Source organism: Anolis carolinensis, chromosome 3 (genome assembly GCF_035594765.1).
Source record: "Anolis carolinensis isolate JA03-04 chromosome 3, rAnoCar3.1.pri, whole genome shotgun sequence".
Classification (NCBI taxonomy): domain Eukaryota; kingdom Metazoa; phylum Chordata; class Lepidosauria; order Squamata; family Dactyloidae; genus Anolis; species Anolis carolinensis.
In genome coordinates, this window is record NC_085843.1 from 225,011,948 (window position 1) to 225,033,071 (window position 21,124).

Genomic DNA, 21,124 nt, shown 5'->3' on the forward strand with positions numbered 1-21,124 from the left:
GTTCAAAGCAGATGTTGTAGGATTTTCTGCCTTGATGATCTGGATTATAGAAGGACCCACGAGCAAACAAGAACTTAAACTGGGGGCCCTTCCACACAGTCCTATAACCCAGAACATCAAAGCATAAAATCCCCTGGAAGACAAGCACTGTGTATATACTGCGCATGCGCCTTGCTATTTGACGTCCTCTGTGGGGAAGGAGTCCCGATCGGGGCGAAGGAGGGCGCTCTATCTGTGCCTCTCTATGGTGCCCTTCGAAGCTCGCCACTCAGTGGAGTCTCCCGGAAGTTCCTCTTGAAGTCTGGGGCGGAGAAGTCTTGTGCTTCACTCCTTTGACCCAGTGGCGGCGTTGCCATGACAACACGCGAGGAAAGGGCCTTGTTGATCCCAGGCCGTGCGAATGGCAAATGAGAAGCGTCGGCGAAAGGACGCTGCTGTGTGACTGCTCTAAGCTTGTAAGTAGAGAAGCCTGGAAGGCACTGGTTGGCCTTGTGCGTTCCTTCAAGCTTGCTGTTAATTTATGGCGACCCCATAAGGGTTTCAGAGTGCTTTCTTAGACAAGGAAGGCTCACTCTGCTTAGCTTCCAAGACTAGAAAGGTTTTGGTTTCTTTAGGCCAGTGGTTCCCAACCTTTGGTCCTCTAGGTGTTTTGGACTTCTACTCCCAGTGGCACAGTGTGTTAAAGCGCTGAGCTGCTGAACTTGTGGACCAAAAGGTCCCAGGTTCAAATCCCGGGAGCGGAATGAGCGCCCGCTGTTAGCCCCAGCTCCTGCCAACCTAGCAGTTCGAAAACATGCAAATGTGAGTAGATCAATAGGTACCGCTCCGGCGGGAAGGTAACGGCGCTCCATGCAGTCATGCCGGCCACATGACCTGGAGATGTATTTGGACAACGCCGGCTCTTCGGCTTAGAAATGGAGATGAGCACCAACCCCCAGAGTCGGTCACGACTGGACTTAACGTCAGGGGAAACCTTTACCTTACTCCCAGAAATCCCAGTTTACCTAGGAATTGTGGGCGCTGAAGTCCAAAACACCTAAAGGACCAAAGGTTGGGAACCACTGCTTTACGCGCTGTTTGGGTTTTTAAATTGTATTTTCAAAAGGCTACAACTTTTAAAAAACCCAATTAAAATAAAACATCTGGAAACCACGCTAAAACACAACCTGCCCACACCCCTGTAACCCAGCTTTTATTTAAAAATAACAAAAATTGTAAAAGACATTAAAAACACAGTTGATTTGTTTCCCCTTCAAGCCAAAGTACCTATCAAATTACTATAATGTACTTCCAACTCCTTACTGCTTTAACTTATAAATATAAACAAATATAATTATTTGGTTGCTGTAAGTTTTCCGGGCTGTATGGCCATGTTGCAGAAGCAGTTTCTCCTAATGTTTCACCCACATCTATGGCAGGCATCCTCAGAGGTTGTGAGATCTGTTGGAAACTAGGCAAGTGGGGTTTATATACCTGTGGAATGATGTCCAGGGTGGGAGAAAGAACTCTTGTCTGTTGAAAGCAAGTGTGAATGTTGCAGTTGTTCACCTTGATTAACATTTAATGGTCTTGCAGATTCAAAGCCTGGCTGCTTCCTGTCTGGGAGAATCCTTTCTTGAGCTGGTCCTGATAGTTTCCTGTCTGGAATTCGTCTTCTAAGTGTTATTCTTTATTTACTGTCCTGATTTTAGAGTTTTTTTAAAAAATACTGGTAGCCAGATTTTGTTCATTTTCATGGTTTCCATTTCCACAACATATTACTTGAGAAAACAGAACTCTTGGACCTCTCTAACAACCACCACACTACATAGCGGAGCCATTGAAATCCACAAGCATGTGGACAATTTCAACAGAAAGGAGGAAACCATATAAATGAATAAAATCTGGCAACCAGTACTAAAAAAAACCCTCAAAAATCAGGACAAATAGAGAACAACACTTAGAAAACGGGAATTCCAGACAAGAAACCATCAGGGCCAGCTAACACCTCCCAAAAAAGGATTCTCCCAGGCAGGAAGCAGCCAGGCTTTGAAGCTGCAAGGCCATTAAGTGCTAATCAAGCTGGCCAACTGCAACATTCACACTTGCCTTAAACAGACAAGAGTTGTTTCTCCCACCCTGAACATGCCAGATATATAAACTTCACTTGACTAGTTTTCAACAGACCTCACAACCTCTGAAAAACTCACAGAAACACACATCTTATTGTATTTCATTGTATGTTCTTATTTCATCAATCTACCCAACCCCCCCCCCCCCCCCCAACATAAAAAGCTGTTTCAATTCTTCCCAAGCTTCTGTTGGCTCTTTTGAGGGTTAGGAGTTTTCATCTGCTCATTTAGGTGGTTTCTCATACACTGGGGAGTTTCTTTACTAAGTGAATGGATTGAGTTAATGTATTTATTCTGGACTTGGGAAGGTATGATGGAGAGGGGAGCATATTAATATAGTCTTCTGGCAATTTCTCATTCAGTACAGATTGAGATCAAACAATGTCCGAACCAAAATTCCGAGAGGTGCTGCCCAAGCAAGGTGAGTTGCCCTTCCCAGCACGATACCCATGTATTGTGTCCCCCGTGTTAGCAATTTGTTACCAATCTTTAGGTGAGTATGTTGTGTAGGATCAGGTACCTTATCTCATAGTATCCCTTTCCACCCATTTGGTTTGTGATATTATCTCAGAAGCAAAATAATTCCAAATGTTGCTCAGGATTCCATATTCGCTGGGATTAGGGGCCCAGAACCCTTGTGAAATAAATTGCGATTTTTTTTCCTCTCTGGAGGGAACACTTCTCTGGGAATTTCTAGGTCTTCCAGCTGGAAGATTCTATGTTTAACCTCCACAGAATATAATTGGAGATTCCAAAAGAAGCTTTCTATCTAGAAATCTCAAGTTCCTCCAATATGACTGGAAAATGTTGACCAGCACACTGGACCTAGTGATAGCATTTAAAATCAAATCTGTGAATAATCAAAACGACAAATATGGAGGAATGGCTGTGCCTCCCTTTACAGCAATAACTTTTGTTTTTGCTCTTGGATGCTGTGTGCCCCTATACTTTTCTGAATTGTACACTTACCTTTAACCAAACTTTGGTTTATTTCTGAATAAAGTAATATTCTTCTCAGCAAAGTTGTCTTTCTGTTCTCCTTGTTCCCATTAGAAGTGGGCTGTATGTTGCCTTTGACCAGCATCTATAATGCACTGTACCTAGGAGTAACCAATATTTCCTTCTGGAAAGAGATTTTACCTCATCGCTCATTGTTCTGATAGTGTTTCAAAAAGGAGGGTCTGATTTGAAATCGCTGTATCTCTGCAACCACAAATCACCCATGAATGAAACCCGTACCACTTGAAGAAGTGGGGCATTAAAAAGGATTACTGTTAGATGCCTCTCCCAGTACATAAACAGCCCCTGGCCTCAGTCATTTGCAAGTTGGTAACCTCACAACGTAAGGCCTAATGAGATATTCAACATTTTTTATTGCTTTTAGATTTGTTTTTGGCTCAAAATACACAGTAAAACTTTGTAACCCATTAAACCGTTTGAAACTTTTTGTGTAATTGTGTAACATCATGAAATGTACTGCTTTGAATTTGGGTCCATCATTTTGAAATACCCTGTATATGCCTCTGAAAGTATATGTAAAACCATTCCACAGGAGTAAATATTATATTTGTTATCTGTTTTAAATTACTGATTATTTAAGGAATATTTGGTGGAGACTTCTATGTTCTCTATCCTGCCCAAGAACTAGTAAGTTTGCCAATTACAACCATGGACTCTATATTATCTGAATCAGGCTACGTAATCTCGAATACTACGTATGTGAATTTCATTGTTTATTTCCCCCCTCTCATTCTAGGAATGTTAGCAGTAGAAGATGTGACTACAATGGTATTATGTAAGCCGAAGCTGCTCCCCTTAAAATCAGTTACACTGGAAAAGCTTGAGAAGATGCAGCGTGAAGCACAGGAAACAATTCGGCAGCAAGAGCTTGCCCAACAGAGTTCAAAATCAATAGAATAGGGGAAAAATAAAAATAATGTATATAGCAATGCTTTATTCAGCATTATGATAGTTTGCTGATTGCAACCCTGTAAATATTTTAAAGTATCTTGATTAAAATGATATTTAATGTCCTCCTTTTGGAGTTCAGTGATTGTTTCTAACTCTTCCTTCAGTTATTGCACTCTGTTCAGACTGCTATTTATAAATGTATCAGTAAAATCCCTTTGGTCTTTTGAGTAAACTCACAGAGAATGTGGTGCCAGACTTTTCCTGTTGATGTTTTGTGCCTTCAAACTGTTTAACTTATGGCAGCCCTAAGATGTATCCTACCATGGGGGTTTCCTTGGAAAGATGTGTTGCCTGGAGGGTTTCCTTGACAGAGTAGGGATTTGAGCACCAGGATGTTAGCCCAATGCTCATACCATTTAGCAACATTGGCTCTATCCTATATATAACATGTGCTACATATGAAATGCATACTTTTTAGGTACGATACAATCCCTGTATCCAAGGGTTCATCTACTCACATCCATTTTCCAGGCTCTGCAGCGAGGCTCTATGTAACTTCTGGTGGAATTTGTTCATTGCAATAGCGCAGAGGTCCCCAAACTAAGGCCCGGGGGCCAGATGCGGCCCATCGAAGCCATTTATCCGGCCCCCACGGCACAAGGGCAGAAGGGGGTTGGGCTAAATGACCCAAGTGGTCTCTTCTTCTCTTACAACCATTATTATTATTATTATTATTATTATTATTATTATTATTATTATTATTATAACATTGAGGCTGGGTGGACATCTGTCAGGGGCAATACTAATGGCTTTTGGTGCGCAAAGGCAGAAGGGGATAGGACTAAATGGCCCAAGGGGTCTCTTCCAACCCTCTTTTTATTATTATTATTATTATTATTATTATTATTATTATTATTATTATTATTATTATTATTATTAGCATTGAGGCTGGGTGGCCATCCGTCAGGATGCTTTGCTTGTGCTTTCAGTGCACAAAGGCAGAAAGGGATTGGACTCAATGCCCCAAGGGGTCTCTTCCAACCCTCTTTATTATTATTATTATTATTATTATTATTATTATTATTATTAACATTGAGGCTGGGTGGCCATCTGTCAGGGATGCTTTGCTTGTGCTTTCGGTGCACAAAGGCAGAAGGGGATTGGACTAAATGGCCCAAGGGGTCTCTTCCAACCCTCTTTATTATTATTATTATTATTAGTAACATTGAGGCTGGGTGGCCATCTGTCAGGGATGCTTTGCTTGTGCTTTCGGTGCACAAAGGCAGAAGGGGATTGGACTCAATGGCCCAAAGGGTCTCTTCCAACCCTCTTTTTATTATTATTATTATTGTTATTATTATTATTAATTATTATTATTATTATTATTATTGCTCAGTGGCCAACTATAGTCCGGCCCTCCAACGGTCTGAAGGATTGTGAACTGGCCCCCCGTTTAAAACTTTAAACGAACAATAAAGAGAAACCTGTAGGACCTCCGTGACAAACAGGCTGGGGTACAAATCACAGCTGAGTTCCAAAAGTCAATAAACACAAACTTAAAACACTGATTAAGAAAAACAAAATTCTGCTTCACAAAAGTTTATTTTGCAATACATTCTGCCAGAACTGTTCATTTTTCCAGTTTTGTAGAAAAAATAGATGTTCCAGCCACCATTTGCTGAACTAGTCTTAACACCAATTCATTATATTACCTGGAAAAAGATGAATGCATCTTATGATCAGACTAAATTTGTTTCAAAGAATCTAAGAAATAACTGTTTCTTCACAGCAGCAGCCAAAATAGGGTTCCAGCAGCTTAACTTGACCCATTTTAAAGCTTTGAATAAACCAGTGATTTTACTACAAAAAAAAAAACTCAACAACACTGTCCTTGAAAGAAAGGAGGGGCAGACAGGTATCAATGCAAAGTATGGAATGATTAGGTCAAATATGGCACTTACAAAAGAGTAGCTTATTCCAGCAAACCTCCATAGAAAGGGGGTTACTTTTGTCAAACTACAGGTTCAGAAAAGAGAAAATGCTAAAAAAATTATTTGCGAACACGAATTTGTACAATCTTTAGAAGTTATTTGTGCCTCAAAACAAGTGCATTTTTTTTTACAAATAAACAAACTGCACCAAGCAACTCTTGCTACAGAATATATACATGTATATTCCCTTTAAACATCTACAGTTGCAAATGTTGGTTTGTGTATTCAGTAGCTCTCAGCCTTCAGGCGGCCTCCATCTCCTTCACTTACAAAGCGCTTCCTTCCCCTAAAATTAAATACACAATATTTTTTCAGTATCTCATTTTACTTGGTTTTACTGACAGTGGGAATTCCTCGTTAATAAAAACAAAATTCTACAAGCAAGAAGCCATGCAGTGTTTTTGTTTTTTACTCAATTGCATAAGCAACACAAAAGTTGATGCAGTTTCCCAGCAAAAAGTTCAGGTCAAGAATGTTTCAAAGAATGGCTCTCTGAAACCATACATGTATGTGATGCACAGAGACCACAATCAAGAGATACAACAGCAGGAATGAAAAAGATGCAAAAAGAAAAGCCCTGCAAACCTAAGAAAGACAAGTCTTGAGTTTCTAGAATTAGCAGCAATTAGTACTTTCACAACCATACAAGAATAAAGTCTTGTACAACCTCACTCACAGTTGTACAAGAGCTAGTTTTGGTTTTTTTTTAAATAATGTAGAAATTTAAGAATAATCCATGCTTCAGTAACGTGGAAATTAAACCAATTTAACACATGCAATTTCTTCTTCTATTCACCATCTTTATAGATGTGGAAATAAACCAGGATAGCTCAGAAGTTTGCCTATATATATATATATATATATATATATATATATATATATATATATATATATATATGCGCATGCCTGAGAGCACAGAGAGGCAATATGAGAACGCAAGTTGTATAGTGATCTTCAAGGGGCATTTAGTTCCAAAGCATAGCTTCATATACAGATGGGAGTTTAACATCCTTAGATGTTTGGATTGAAAGTTCCCAGCAGTGAAACCACATTCTTCTAGGACTACATGCCCTGTACTGCAGTACAAGAAAAAACAAGGCAGCTGCCAGCTGGAAATGATTGAGCTCAAATTAGTAAAGCAGCAAAGTCAGTGCTAAATCTCTCTCACGCATGCACACCCAACATATGAGCTCACTTTGTTAAATATGTACCTGGAAGGACAGAGATCTCTTAATGGCTTTGATATTATTCCTGCACTAAAGCATTCCTCTACAAACCGTTCAAGCACAGAGTACGAATGTGGCACATCAAGATTAATGTCTGGAATTTCACGGTAAATCCGTTCATAGCCCTGCAACATTAGAATTAGGAGGAAATACTTAGCATCTGTCATCAGAGTATTGCAGTTCTCAATGAAAATTATGTACTCTTAAAATACTTCTATATCACTCTTAAGGTAAAGGTAAAGGTTTCCCCTGATGTTAAGTCCAGTCATGTCTGACTCTGGGGGTTGGTGCTCATCTCCATTTCTAAGCCAAAGAGCCAGCATTGTCCGTAGACACCTCCAAGGTCATGTGGCCGGCATGACTGCATGGAGCGCCGTTACCTTCCCGCCGGAGCGGTACCTATTGATCTACTCACATTGGCATGCTTTCGAACTGCTAGGTTGGCAGGAGCTGGAGCTAACAGTGGCAGCTCATGCCGCTCTCGGGGTTTGAACCTGGGACCTTTCGGTCTCCACCTCAATGCTTTAACGCACTTCGCCACCAGGGCTCCAATATCACTCTTAGTGCTATCTTAATTTTAAAATATGCATCTTTTGTATCTGTTAACATACAGTCTGATCCCCAGCTGTAAGTGAGAGAGACCTCTGCCTGAGACCCTTCCATGCAGCATAAACAGTAATGAGCCAGCCAGACAAATGATCTGATTTAGTAAAAGACAGGTCACCATGTTCTTCCCAAATTTTTATTTTTTTTAAACTTTAACATCACCAAAATCTACCTAAGATTCTTATATTATCTAATGTAATTCTAGTGCAAAAACATGTGCAAAAGTATGACAAGGAAATACGGATACACTTACTCTTTTCATTTGGTCCATAGTAATTACAGCAGATCTCCAAAGGGATTTCAACAAACTGAGCATCATTTTAAAGTTTGTGTCTCCAGTTGATTCTAAAACCATCACAATTGCCTAAACATACATCGATATAAAACCAAATGAACTGAATGTTCATTGAGAAATTATATAAAGCCTCTTATTTTAATAGAACACTGTATCCAATAAAGAATCGAAGGAATAATGCAAAGTACAAGACTAAAAAGGAATGTATTATAGACTATCCCCCATCAGTCAGAATATGAAATACTATGAAAAGTATCAAATCAATTAGAATATTTTGCAGTTTTGTAAGTATTACTCAGATTCAGTGTAGAAATCACACCATATAACAGAATGACATAAATTGAAAAGGAAGCAAACAAAAATGGGGGAAATGTCTCTTGAATTAAACATTAACATGTACCATTTTCCTTCAAATTTAAATAAAGTACTAAGCTGATTTAAGCTTAGCAGTAGTCTGTAAATTATTGAAGAAAGCCACTTCTTTGAAGCAGGTAATTATCTAGTGTAAAAAGCACAGACTATGTACCCATTGCTGTTATGAGAAGCATTTACATTTTCATACTTGAAACCAATATGCTACTACTAACAAAGGGGAAATCTCAGTATGGTTTGCATGTTGTATTAACTATGTCATCCGTATACAAGAGAAGTATTAATCCAGCCTTACTTCATAAACAAGTTCGTGGTGAAAATGGGGCACTTCTAACTCCTGAAGACAACGTTCTGCTTCAGAAACATCTCCAGAAAGAAGGTATTCTTTTAACAGCATATCAATCTAATATATAAAAAACACACAACTAGATTAGATTATGTGTTTTAAAATCTACACTTCCTTTGTAGTAGCACAATTTTATTCAAATTTCCAGTATGTGCTTCTTGAAAAAGTAACCACCACTTTCTCCTCTCGCTTGCTGTTTTTCCTCTGAGGAGAACAGCAAGAACAACAGCCTAGTGGTGCTATGTAAAGGAAGTAAGTGAGAAATTATCACCAATGCACTTTGCAGGTGCCACTTCCACTCTCACAATCGGCTCACTCTGTCTGAGTGGGAGAGCACAGACAATTATATCTTCAGGGAATGAACAATGTAGAGAAAGAAGGAATACCCAGAGTCAGATTAACAAGGCCCACTATAACCTTGAACCAAATTTATTAAGTAGATAAATCTATTAACTATGACATTTGAGTTATTACCTCTTTAACAAGATGTTTGACAGGCTGTTGCCCACCTCCTGATCCCCAGACATTGTCTATGCGTTTCCCACCTTTGGTCATACTTAACAATACAGTAGCTCGATCTAGGGCAGCCCTAGGAAGGAAATACAAAGTTAAATATTAAAAAATCTCATTAAGGTATAGTGGCAAACACCTTTAAGCACCTCAAGATTCACAACCACTGTACAGAAATACATGTTCAGTGTGAAATATATGTTTTATACACAAAGATAAGTACCATAACTAACAGTGTTTACTATTTAATAAGCCCTGCTGTATTCAACAGAACTTGCTTCCTAGGAAATATGTCTATGTTTGCTGCCTAAGTGGCCTAATATTTACCGGGGCCAAATGCCATATTCAGTACTAACTTGTGCAAGCATTATAGATACCTTACTACACACCATCAAAAATACAAATTACTCATGTGTATAAAAAGCTTGCAGAATGAAAATAACAACATAAGTTCTGCCACAATGAGTTCAAAATTCAAGTACACATTTATTTATTTATTTATAATCCACCTTTTCCCAATCCTAAGAGCTTACAAAAATCAAAGGAAATACTGATAAATGGTTATGTAATAACAGAAATAACAATCATACAAATATTGCCTTAGATGTCAGTAACATTGCTTGCTTTCAAAAGAGAACAAGACCCCATAAAGGATTTCTGATTAAAGACAGGCTGACAAATCTCTTATCTGATTTTTTCTTTCTTTTTTAAGCAGCCCTGCTTCCATAAACTCTATTTTGTGGTGACTAACAGTATCTTCATAAATTTGAACAATGGGTTTTCTACAAAACCTGATCATTGTTTTATAAACTTTATAAACACAACTAGGTCTACTTTGTTTACTTAGTACAGATGATAAAGTTTCTTTAACTATATTGGGCCACACACTTACCGTGCATGGACACAGTCCACAGTGCCTTTGTATCCATCTATATAACTGATACACAGAATCCCATCTCCAACTGCTCTTGCAATAAACTGACCCACCAACTGTGATGAAAAAGAAATATATTTGTATAGAATGAATTTGAAATGGTCAGGGCTGGATATCTTTTCTTTCTTACTTTTGTCATCCATCACATTACTAACCAAGGATATACAAATAAAGTGGACAAAGATGTGCAGCGCAGATGCAGTTGTCATCTCTACTGTCCACATCTCTCTTGCCAGACACCTTGATATCACCACTGTCTCCGCCATGAAAACATAAACAGGGATATGCATTTCTAGCTGGATAATGTCCCAATTCCAATAATAACTAGAACGGGTCCTCAAACCTTTAAAGCAGAGGGCCGGTCCACAATCCTTCAGACCGTTGAGGGGCCGAATTATCATTTGGGGGAAAAAAATGAACAAATTCCTAGCACACTGCACATGTCTTATTTGTAGTGCAAAACAACAATAACAATGAAAGAACAATACAATATTTAAAAAATGAAAACAATTTTAACCAACATAAACCTATCAGGCTTTCAATAGGAAGTGTGGGCCTGATTCTGGCCAATGAGACAATCAGGTTAATTAGGATTGTTGTTGTGTGCCTTTAAGTCATTTCAGACTCTGGGCGAGCCTAAGTCTAAAATTATTTATTTATTCATTTACTACATTTATTTACTACATTTATATCCCACCCTTCTCACCCTGAAGGTGACTCAGAGCAGCTGTATGTACATACAATATATTATATTATTAGCATAGCACAATATTAGCATTATATATTACTATATCGAACTATACCACTATACTGTAATATTATATGTAATATATAACATATAATTAATATTATTATATGGTATTATTAGTATTATATTGTATAAAATGATAATATTATCAATATCATATGTATATACAATATATTATCTTATTAAAACTGATATAAAATATTATATTATAAATGAGGATGGGGGCCAGGTAAATGGCCTTGGAGGGCTGCATCCGGCCCCCGGGCCTTAGTTTGGGGACCCCTGAACTAGATGAACATCTTGTCATATTTTATTCATTATTCTAAAAAAACTTCTGTTACTGATTGCTTTGTTGTACTCATACACAATCAAATTTTCAATTAGGCTCTTACAAAGCAAGAAATGAATACTACATCTCAAAACAAACACAATGGTGCTTTTCTATGAATTGTCTTTCAATGTACGGTATATACTTTTCAAAATGAGAGCCTTCCAATTATTTGGCTTTCCATTGTACAGATTTTTTTTTAAAAAAAGAGAATTTCAATTATCATTACGTTTATACTGCCTCATAGTATAAAATGTCTCATCCATCCAAGTGGACAGATGAACAGGATAGCACTGAAAACGTTGGGGCATTCAAAATTTGGCATACAGAAACTGCTGAGCCAATTACACATGGATACTAATGTAAGAACGAAAGATATAACAGCACAATGTACATATACAATAGGGCTGTAAATCTGATGACAGGAGGGGAACTTAGGGAAAAAACTGGAACACCGTGTGTGTCACAGTGCTGCTTGCACTATGAAAATGTAAATGTATGTAGATTCTTTGGTCATTTAATTACCAAAACGTTAGCTAAATCTGAGTGTGTTATTATGCCATAAAACACTTTTAATTAGAGCAGTGGAGGTGATACAGAAACAACCACTTTCAATAGATACTTTAAACAAACCTGTGGTGCTTTGGGAGTGTCCAGTACTAATTCTGGTAGGTCTCTAAGAAGCCGGTCAAATGATTTTTCCACATCCTTCATGCTGACAACTGTCCCACACAAGTCAGCAAGGAGTTTTGAGGTCATCTCTCTGTGACTAGCCTTCCCCTCTAATGCCAATGATATAGACAATACTGGTACACTGTACTTCATCTCCCCAAGATTAAGATCTTTCAGCATCTCCTATAAGTGGGAAAAGTAAAGCACTCTTATTTTAGTTCAAATATTGTGGTCTGTATGTCCTATACAGTAAAGATAGGGAGGAAATAAGAAGAAAGGATGTCTCTCTTATTGGACTAGTACTACTTTTCCAAGTCAGACCAACTCCACAGACTTATGAGGCTAAAACTAAGAAACAGTTCCAACTAGAGTCATTGCACAATAGGACCTAAATGCTGACTTTCAGTGAGTCTACTCAAGTTAGTACTAACAATCTAATTTAGCCAATAGACTGTGTGTATTTTTGCTCAGAACTCTATTTGACACCCACACATCAGGAGACAGGAGAAATATATTCAATTTAAGCAGATGTTCGAATTTACAGAAGACATAACGTCTAGGTATTCAATAAAGCATTCTATCTTAACACATAATAATCTGTATAGAAACTATTCCATTTCTTAAACCACCTGTGTTACACAATCTAATCAATCCTGTATTTATTCTAGTAAATATTACAAAAACTTATATTAAAAAGATAATGCTTTGGGGCTTAAGTACACCTTTCCCACAATGGCTTTCTAAATGTTATTCATCACTATAAAAATACAAGCCAAGAGACATACCGCCACTTCATTTGTATCTCCATGTTCAAAATATTCCTGAATTATTGGTGTTAAGGTTTTCTCAAATCCTCTTTCATCCAGAGGTGGAACGACAGTTTCATAGACACAGTTACCCTGTTTTAAGTACAACAAACTATTAAATGAAACAAGAGTCACCTTGTGCAGATGAAGAGCAATGCACTCTTTAAATGTTATTCCACTGAAATTAACAGATCACAGGCTTTCCAAAGACTATTCTTTTTAAGCGGCTTCTACCTTTCTATCCATCATTACTAACATCAGATAAGCGGCAATACTAACCCAAAAATAGAAAACAAATTTCAACTATATACATGACTGATATGACAATATGGTTTACAGTGTATTCTTTATTTTGCTTTAGCTCAGTGGGACCCTAAGATCACACTGTAAGCCCACCAGTCAAAGAAAATAGTAGATTAAATGTTGCCTCAAAGCTCTACCCTTGGCTCCTTTCCAGCTGCTTGACTCCATTGTTGAATCACTGCTTCTCTCTCTATCCCAGGGAAGGGAAAGTTAACAAAAACCCACTACTGGTGTTTATGCAAACAGGGCAAAAGAGTGAGGATGAATCATTAAAGCTGTGGCACAGAGGAAAGTGTTAATAAAATTTTTATCTTGCAGCCACATTCTTAAATCCCAAGACCGTATCCCATATTTGTGCATAATGCATAGTGTATTGTGCATAGTCTCCCATAGTGTGTTAAGCAATAGTATGCTGGCCCTTACAAAAAAATCAGTTTCCAACAGCAGATACTTTGCTAATTTGCCTCAGAGAAAATCATCAGTGAGAAATCAACAGTCTAGTTTCTAAAAAAGAAGGGGGAAACTGAATCACTGCTTCATTCTCTTCTTTGTGGTCTAATAGCTGCATTACAGGGTGGGGCATAACGATCTCCCACATTTTGAAGGGGTATAAAAATGAACAAAAAAATTGTATATATTTTTTAAAAGTACATTAAAAACAATGCTATCTAAAAACAAATGAACAAAGCTATCTAGAAAAAAATGTATATATATATTTCTAAAGTACATAAAACAATTTTGTTTTAATGGATTTTAAAATTCATATCAGACAAATGGTGGCCGTTGTTGACAATACATTGCTGAAGACATTCCAAGAAAATGTATTATGAATACAGTTCTGTAACAATGAGTAACCAAATGGGCAAACTAAGCATTTTTTTTACTTGGTCATCATCATAGTTGGGATCTTTAATATCCACTTCATCCAAATCGTACACTTGACCAGGTGGTCCCCACACACCTTTGCCTCCTGCACCACCTGAAAAGAAGGGGGGAAACAACAAATATTGAACGTAGACTACACTTTTTGCTTTATTAATTCATTCTAACATTTCAAAGACTTCAAATGTTCATAAAAAACAAGCTGAAAAGCTAGTACTTTCAGTATCATCTAATCTAACTGAAATAACTGATTTTAATCAAATCAATCAAAGCATTAGTCTTACTTAACTATGTTGTTCACATTAAAATTTTGAACCTTAAGATGTTGTCAGGGAATTCTAAGGTGAGTATTAAACATGTAGACCTATACTAAAGTACTCTTCAGATCACTTCTGGCCTTTCTTCTTACATGCCATTAAATAAATGTACCACAAACAGGAGCATCAAGAAATCCAGGCTGAAAAAGTAAATTGTAGAACTATAGAACTATACCATTATCTACTAAAGAACTGAACAGCTTTCTAAAAGGTTAGGTCTGTTTGCCATTAGAACAGAATGCACCTACCTTTCTTTGGTAAGCCCCTTCCCTTTCCTGAACGAGATCGTCTGTCCAAAAATTTTCCCTTTGGACTGGTTGGCACAGTGACTCCACTTTTCGGTGGTTCTCCATTATCACTCACAGAGTCGCCTCTTCCAGAGTCTCTAGAGGAATTTTTTCTCAGCCTCCTCTTTGCTCTAGCATTGATTTTAGCTTCATTAATAGATGTTGCAGGGACCCAGTTACCGTTGATTTCATTTTTTACTTCCTCGATCCCACCATTTCCCTCGTCGCCAGAAAACAGAGTATCACTCAAATTATCCAAGTCTCAAAAATAAAAAGACAGAAAAATCTCAATGGCACAGGAAATATACTTGATACAGATAACACACATTTCAAAATGTTATTCCAAGTAGTTTGCAAAATGAATGAAGTTGATGCTTTCAGCAATACCTGAAAGACAATTTCACTTCTAAAAGTGACAAAAGCAAATGGGCAGGGTGCAAGAGATAATAGAAATATAGGAGGCAAGGATGAATAGAAAGTAAATTTACAAAATATGTCCTGATAGTATGATAATAATGAGGCTATGATATAATTCCATGATATAATAATGCAGCTGTGATATAATTCCATACTTTCCCCACATTTTGGGACCATACAAAAACAGCAGTGTAAATATTAAGTAATTTGTCATCGTATTTTGTATAAGAACATGAAAAAAGTGTTACATTTTGGAGGAGGAGACCTGTCAAAGGTATGAAGTGAATCTCAGTTTATATGTAACTCAAATTTCAACCTACATAAATTCTGAGTTATATAAGTTCATCAAATAAAAGTGCCCAGAATTTGGGAACCGGGTTATGGATGTATATTCTCAAGTTCCTACAAACTCAGTGACACTATTGCCACTGCCCCTCCCCACTCCTACTCTACCAGGTGCCTTAATTGCCACCAAAATAAAGCCTTTTTCTCCACATAACTGGTGCCCAACAAAAGTTGGGGGTTTTTTTTTGGGGGGGGGGGGGAGTGTCAGGTTGGAAGATACTACTTAGCTACATGTTTAAATTAGATATGTGTAGTTGATGTACTACCACGATGAAACTCATGTAGGCTACAAAGCCCTGCCATAATCCAGGGTTTACATATTTGTAAAAAATAAATTTGGCATTCATATGTTACCTTGTTATTAAAAGTATTATTTTTGTTGAACACTTATTTTACCTAAAGCATAACAAAGTTTCTAATTTTAAAGAGTTCAATATATCCTTTTTCACATTTTTACTTTTCTTTTCAACCTATGTAAAATAATTTCATTGCCTTTATAATCCATTTTTGTATCCATTGCTTATAGAAATCTAATGATACCATAGCAATGGTTTCTACTTGGTTGGTCATTTAAAATGTATATAGGCAGTCCCCAGGTTATGAACAAGATAGATTCTGTAGGCTTGTTCCTAAATTGTATTTTTATGTAAGTCGGAATAGGTACATTTTTTCAGTGTAATCCAGCAATTTTTTAAAAAAAATTCTGATAGCATAGAGAAGGGTTAACATCTCTGTAACATTTCTTTTGCTGTCCGTGCCCCTGTTCAGAAGATTTCACCTCACTTTCTGTCCATGTAAAATTTGATTTTGATAATTTTGGGTTGTTGAGGAAACAAGGATTGGTGATAAAGCTTCAACTGAGACATCTTTTCCCCATGATAACTCTTTCAGGGGTGAATTTCCTTCTTAGGATTTCATTTCTCTTCTTGTTGTCTCACCACTGTTTGTTATTCGGAGTCATATGCAAGTTGGATGTTTATAACTCAGGAACTGCCTGTATACGAAGTGTTAGCAACTCAATGAATAGTCTCCATCTCACCATCAGGTACCATCAAAATACACTGTCATGGAAAATTAGGAAGATAAGATCTTAATGGTAAGCTCCTCCCATGTGATACAGCCCATATGATGTATGAGTATTGCACTACAACTATGAAGACCAGGGTTCAAATTTCTGCTTGGCCATGGAAATCCATTGCATGATCTTGGGCAAGTTATGCTCTCATCAAAAGAGGCAAAGGCAACTGCTCTCTGTACAAATCTTGCCAAGAAATTCCATGTTAGTTTACCTTAGAGTTACTATAAATCAGAAACAAGTTGATGACACATAATAACAAAAACAACCACCTTCCAAGTGAAGAAACACCCATGCAGACATATAATATCCAATATGGTAACTTCTGATTTGGGGATAAAATTGTCAAAAGATTATGTCCTTTAAGCTAAAAACACCTCACCTGCAGAATTGATGTTGTCCATCAGCTCATTTTCTATTTCCATTGCTATTCAACCTATATCAGCTGACCTGAATATCAATTAAGGTTTAAGGATTTTTTGCTTCAGCCCTAAATTAGGAGGAAAGGGAGAAAAGAACATTTTAGTGCAATTATATTAAGAAGTGTGCTGGCATTTCTCAGTTAATGCTCTAGACAGCTCCTTTTTATAAGTTTTCTAGTGTACTTTTTTCAACGGTATCATTAAAAAGTTAAAATTCCTGACTCTTAATGACACATTTTCAGTACTGTACTTCATTTTACCTATGCTTCAATCTGAAGTAAACCAGACAAATAACCCTTCAAGATATATGTAATAAAACATATATTTTACCTGGGTTGCCTTTCATTAAGTATTTGGTAAATCTCATTAGTTTCCCTAAACAGCATCTGTCCCATGTATTCTCTTCTTCTCCCTCCTTCATCCAGCAGACATCATTCATTGCTAGGTAGTGATATTATGACATCAGGTCTCTCACATCATACCTCACAGCAAAGAGTTTCACTCCACTACATTAGACAATCTTCACAAGTCATGCAATATTCCAAAGCCCTTTATTTTTTGCTAAACAGGTTCTCTGAGAGGTCTCTCAAAAGGTGTAACATGTGCAATTGATTGTTTGTTTAAGGTTTATTTCCTTCCATTTGTTAAATTGCTCCATTACATGCATCCACTCTCCTTCAAATTCCAAAAAAAGCTAGGTCTGCAACAATAGTTATACAAACACTTTTAAATTGATTATTCGGGTTCCTCATACCTTCATCCCATTATGAACACACCTGATTTGCCCTGATTTCAAAAGGTAAGCAGGATCAAGTCTGGTTAACTAGTCAGATTGACCATGCTGGGCTAGTTGGATCATGTACAAAGCACTTCCTATGTTCTTGACTACCTATTATGTTGTAAATGCCACACATCTGTTACACCATGTATGTACGACTACCCAGGGGCAGTTCACCCCCCAGGCAAACTAGGCATTTGCCTGTGGCACCATCTTGTTGGGGGCGCCGTTCAGGCAAATCCTGGCTCCGCCAGGAAGGCGTTCCTCAGCGCTCTGCAGAGCAGAGAAGCGACACCCGAGAAGGAAGTCGTTCCTTGGTGCTTTGCACACCACAGAAGCAGGCACCACTTCTCTGGTCTGCAAAGCGCCGAGAAACGCCTTCCTGCCGAGAAGGAAGGCATTCCTTGGCGCTTTGCACACCACAGAAGCAGGCGCCGCTTCTCTGATCTGCAAAGCGCCGAGAAACGCCTTCCTGCCAAGAAGGAAGCCATTCCTCGGCGCTTTGCAGACCAGAGAAGTGGCACTCGCTTCTCTGGTCTGCAAAGTGCCGAGGAACGGCTTCCTTCTTGGCAGGAAGGCGTTTCTCGGCATTTTGCATACCAAAGAAGCGGCGCCCGCTTCTCTGGTCTGCAAAGTGCCGAGGAACGCCTTCCTTCTCATTCCTCGGCGTTTTGCAGACCCCTCCCCTCCCTGTTGCTCAGCCCCCCCCCCCCGGTTTGGGGGGGGGAGCCAAAATTCAGGGGGGGGGTCAAAATTCCGATTGCATACTCTAAAAAATTACCTAAGGACGGCTCTGCGACTACCCCAACATTCTTTCACAAAAACGCAGCTGTGGAGAATCCCAAATCTTCCCTTTAGCTGATTCTATACTGACCATATAATGCAATCTCAATTACATGGAACTTTATGATATAGTAAGTATAGGACCAGCCTCATAACATTAAAATACACATACAAAAACAGATACTTAAACATTTGCTAAGTGTATCTTTTATGTCTTCCACTTATCTTTCTGCTTACTTAAATTTGGCCATTCTGTATCACACAGAAGGTAAGAAATATCCCTATTTTAACCTATGCAGTAGGCTGTATATTGCTATTTGTTTGTCTCATTGTGGTTTCGTAGAAATCTAAGCTTTTTTCAGTATGGCAGGGATATGCAAATTGCATTCCTATATGAGATTATACTAATTTCTATGTGATGTAAAAAATCTTCCATATACATTTCATAAAACAACACAAAAGGCTTTAGGGAAAGCCTCCATCCAAATGCCAGTCCAGTGCTGCAAAAACACACAATTAACTTCTAATTCCAGTGCACATGCAAATGTAGGATTTAAAATACCAAATACATCCGTACAGTACATTGTAACTCTGGGACATGGTACAGTATGTTGTAACAAACAAAGTAATTGTAACAACAGTGTTAAAATGAATGGGCAGAGCAGGAACAAAATCACATTTGTTTAACTAATACATTTCAATGAAATGCTTAGGTAACTACTAATCTAAGACCACATCAAGTCTACAAATTTCCAGGTCATACAAAGGCCAACCTGCGCATATTGCAGACCATTATGATTACACCATCCTGGTTTTGTGGCAAGTATAGGCCCATAGTTACAAGAAAAGAAAATCAACCATCTAATGAGTGGCAGTTCAGCACTGCCGACCCTCCATGGGCTGACATCTGGTATTGAACAATTAATATGATCTTTAAAAGCACATAATATTTAGAAGACCTTGTGAATCGAAAATAATATAGAAAATCTGCCTCCTGTAGAGGACTGCCAATATTCAATACACATTTTAAAAACAAAGAAAAGAGAGGAGGAAGTGGTTACATGGTTGATCTTTCAAAGCTAAAAGTAATATTCCCTGTGAGATCTTTAAACATTAAGGAAACTGTGGCTTCAAAGATCTTTGATCATACATGAAGATAGCACTTAAAAGTTAGTAGCTATATTAGTGGTTTTGAACAGAATATTTTAAATCACCTTACAACTCAACAGCAAAAATAGAGCCCTGTACTCTTGACGTATTTTATTTACTTAGTTTTCATTATTATTATTATTATTATTATTATTATTATTATTAAACTTTATTTGTACCCCGCTAGCATCTCCCGAAGGACTCGATGCGGCTTACAAAGGCCAAGGCCTCAACACACAATATAACAATACAAAACAAAAAGCAAATTAAAAACAATTAAAACAGTATAAACAACAAGCAGTAAACAATTCGCTAAAACACAATAAAACTGGGCCGGGCCAGAGTAATGGGTATAAGATTAAAAGTGCTGATGTGACAGGTGAAATATAAGGCTTATAGGGCAAGTGCAGGATGCGATATGCAATCTAAGTTCTAATAAAGTGCTTATAGGACTAGGTATTGGAGATTTCCTATTAATCTGGGAAGGCACATTGGAACAGCCAATCTCACCTTTCTCACCTTTCTCCCAATATAGGGGGATTCAAGACATTTAGAGCCCTGTACTGCTAAAATACTCAATGGTATTTATAGTATAGACACTTTCTCATCCAATCAGTAATCAATCAGAACTTTGATTACACCATAGTGTCAAACAAGATAAATGTAATCCATATTAACTGTTGTTGTTAACTATGCTGTCATCTTCTATTTATGATAACCCTCTGCATGAGATCATGTAACATTTCCTGTTCTTAAATTTTAATTTGATTTCTCTTGAGGAAAAGATCTCCAGTTCTACCATTTTGTTGGTGTCTTCTATTTCTTTGCACTGCTATTACAACTGTCTTTGTCCTTATGCACAATTTGCTAAACAGTTGCTTTCAGGATTCTGACATCATTTCTGTAACCTTTTACTTTTGTCTTATTCCTATCCTTAACCATCTGCAGAGTTTTGTCAGTCGTCCAATGAAAGTTTGTTTCTTTTTATCTATGGTTTTTTTATCCATGCTACATGTGGAGTTATCAACCCTGTTTTGAGACTAGTAAAGGTAAAGGTTTCCCTTGACATTAAGTCTAGTTGTGTACAACTCTGGGAGGTGGTGCTCATTTCCAGTTCTAAGCCTAAGAGCTGGCGTTGTCCATAGACACCTCCTAGGTCATGTGGCCAGCATGACTGCATAGAGCACCTTTACCTTCTCGCAGAAACGGATCTACTCACATTTGCATGTTTTTGAACTGCTAGGTTGGCAGAAGCTGGGGCTAACAGTGGGAGCTCACCCTGCTCACCAGATTCAAACCATCAACTTTTTGGTCAGCAAGTTCAGCAGCTCAGCTGTTTAACCCATTGTTTAACCCATCTGGGGGCCCTTCTGTGTGATGCATATTTTGAGAATATGTCCTCTAAAAAAAAGGTCTAGCTCAAATGGAATGAGAAACCACAACTTTCTATTCAGATGCTATTGAACTGCAATCCCCAGTCTTTTACTTGTTTTGATATGCTGATTAAGGC

General features: G+C 37.9%; 2 protein-coding genes across 4 annotated transcripts in view; one reads left to right on the forward strand and one right to left on the reverse strand.

Annotated features, from left to right (window-relative positions):
* The first annotated feature begins 248 nt into the window (after positions 1-248).
* bbip1 (BBSome interacting protein 1) lies at positions 249-4,144 on the forward strand. The gene is made up of 3 exons (XM_003218504.4): positions 249-455; positions 2,474-2,532; positions 3,868-4,144. Exons 2-3 carry the CDS (start codon positions 2,493-2,495, stop codon positions 4,029-4,031), a joined length of 204 nt encoding a protein of 67 aa, XP_003218552.1. The 5' UTR covers positions 249-455; positions 2,474-2,492; the 3' UTR covers positions 4,032-4,144.
* Positions 4,145-5,605: 1,461 nt separating this feature from the next.
* Positions 5,606-21,124, reverse strand: part of pdcd4 (programmed cell death 4) — a 33,367-nt gene continuing 17,848 nt past the window's right edge. For 2 of the 3 annotated variants that reach the window (XM_003218525.3, XM_008106621.3), the window contains exons 2-12: positions 16,865-16,972; positions 14,607-14,906; positions 14,044-14,138; positions 12,836-12,949; positions 12,012-12,233; positions 10,261-10,358; positions 9,333-9,447; positions 8,808-8,915; positions 8,099-8,209; positions 7,225-7,364; positions 5,606-6,299 (exon numbers count right to left, since the gene is read on the reverse strand). In XM_003218525.3, coding sequence (XP_003218573.1) covers positions 6,239-6,299; positions 7,225-7,364; positions 8,099-8,209; positions 8,808-8,915; positions 9,333-9,447; positions 10,261-10,358; positions 12,012-12,233; positions 12,836-12,949; positions 14,044-14,138; positions 14,607-14,906; positions 16,865-16,907 — 1,407 coding nt within the window. In that variant the 5' untranslated portion in view covers positions 16,908-16,972 and the 3' untranslated portion in view covers positions 5,606-6,238. Of the gene's footprint in view, positions 6,300-7,224; positions 7,365-8,098; positions 8,210-8,807; positions 8,916-9,332; positions 9,448-10,260; positions 10,359-12,011; positions 12,234-12,835; positions 12,950-14,043; positions 14,139-14,606; positions 14,907-16,864; positions 16,973-17,234; positions 17,340-21,124 lie in introns of those variants that run through there. The other variant, XM_062976266.1, reaches the window with a different exon arrangement.

Excerpts from the sequence above, each read along its gene's own strand:
- bbip1 (XM_003218504.4), top strand. The coding sequence starts at position 2,493 with ATGTCCGAACCAAAATTCCGAGAGGTGCTGCCCAAGCAAG. Across the intron at positions 2,533-3,867 it reads AGAGGTGCTGCCCAAGCAAG|GAATGTTAGCAGTAGAAGAT; the intron begins GTGAGTTGCCCT and ends CTCTCATTCTAG.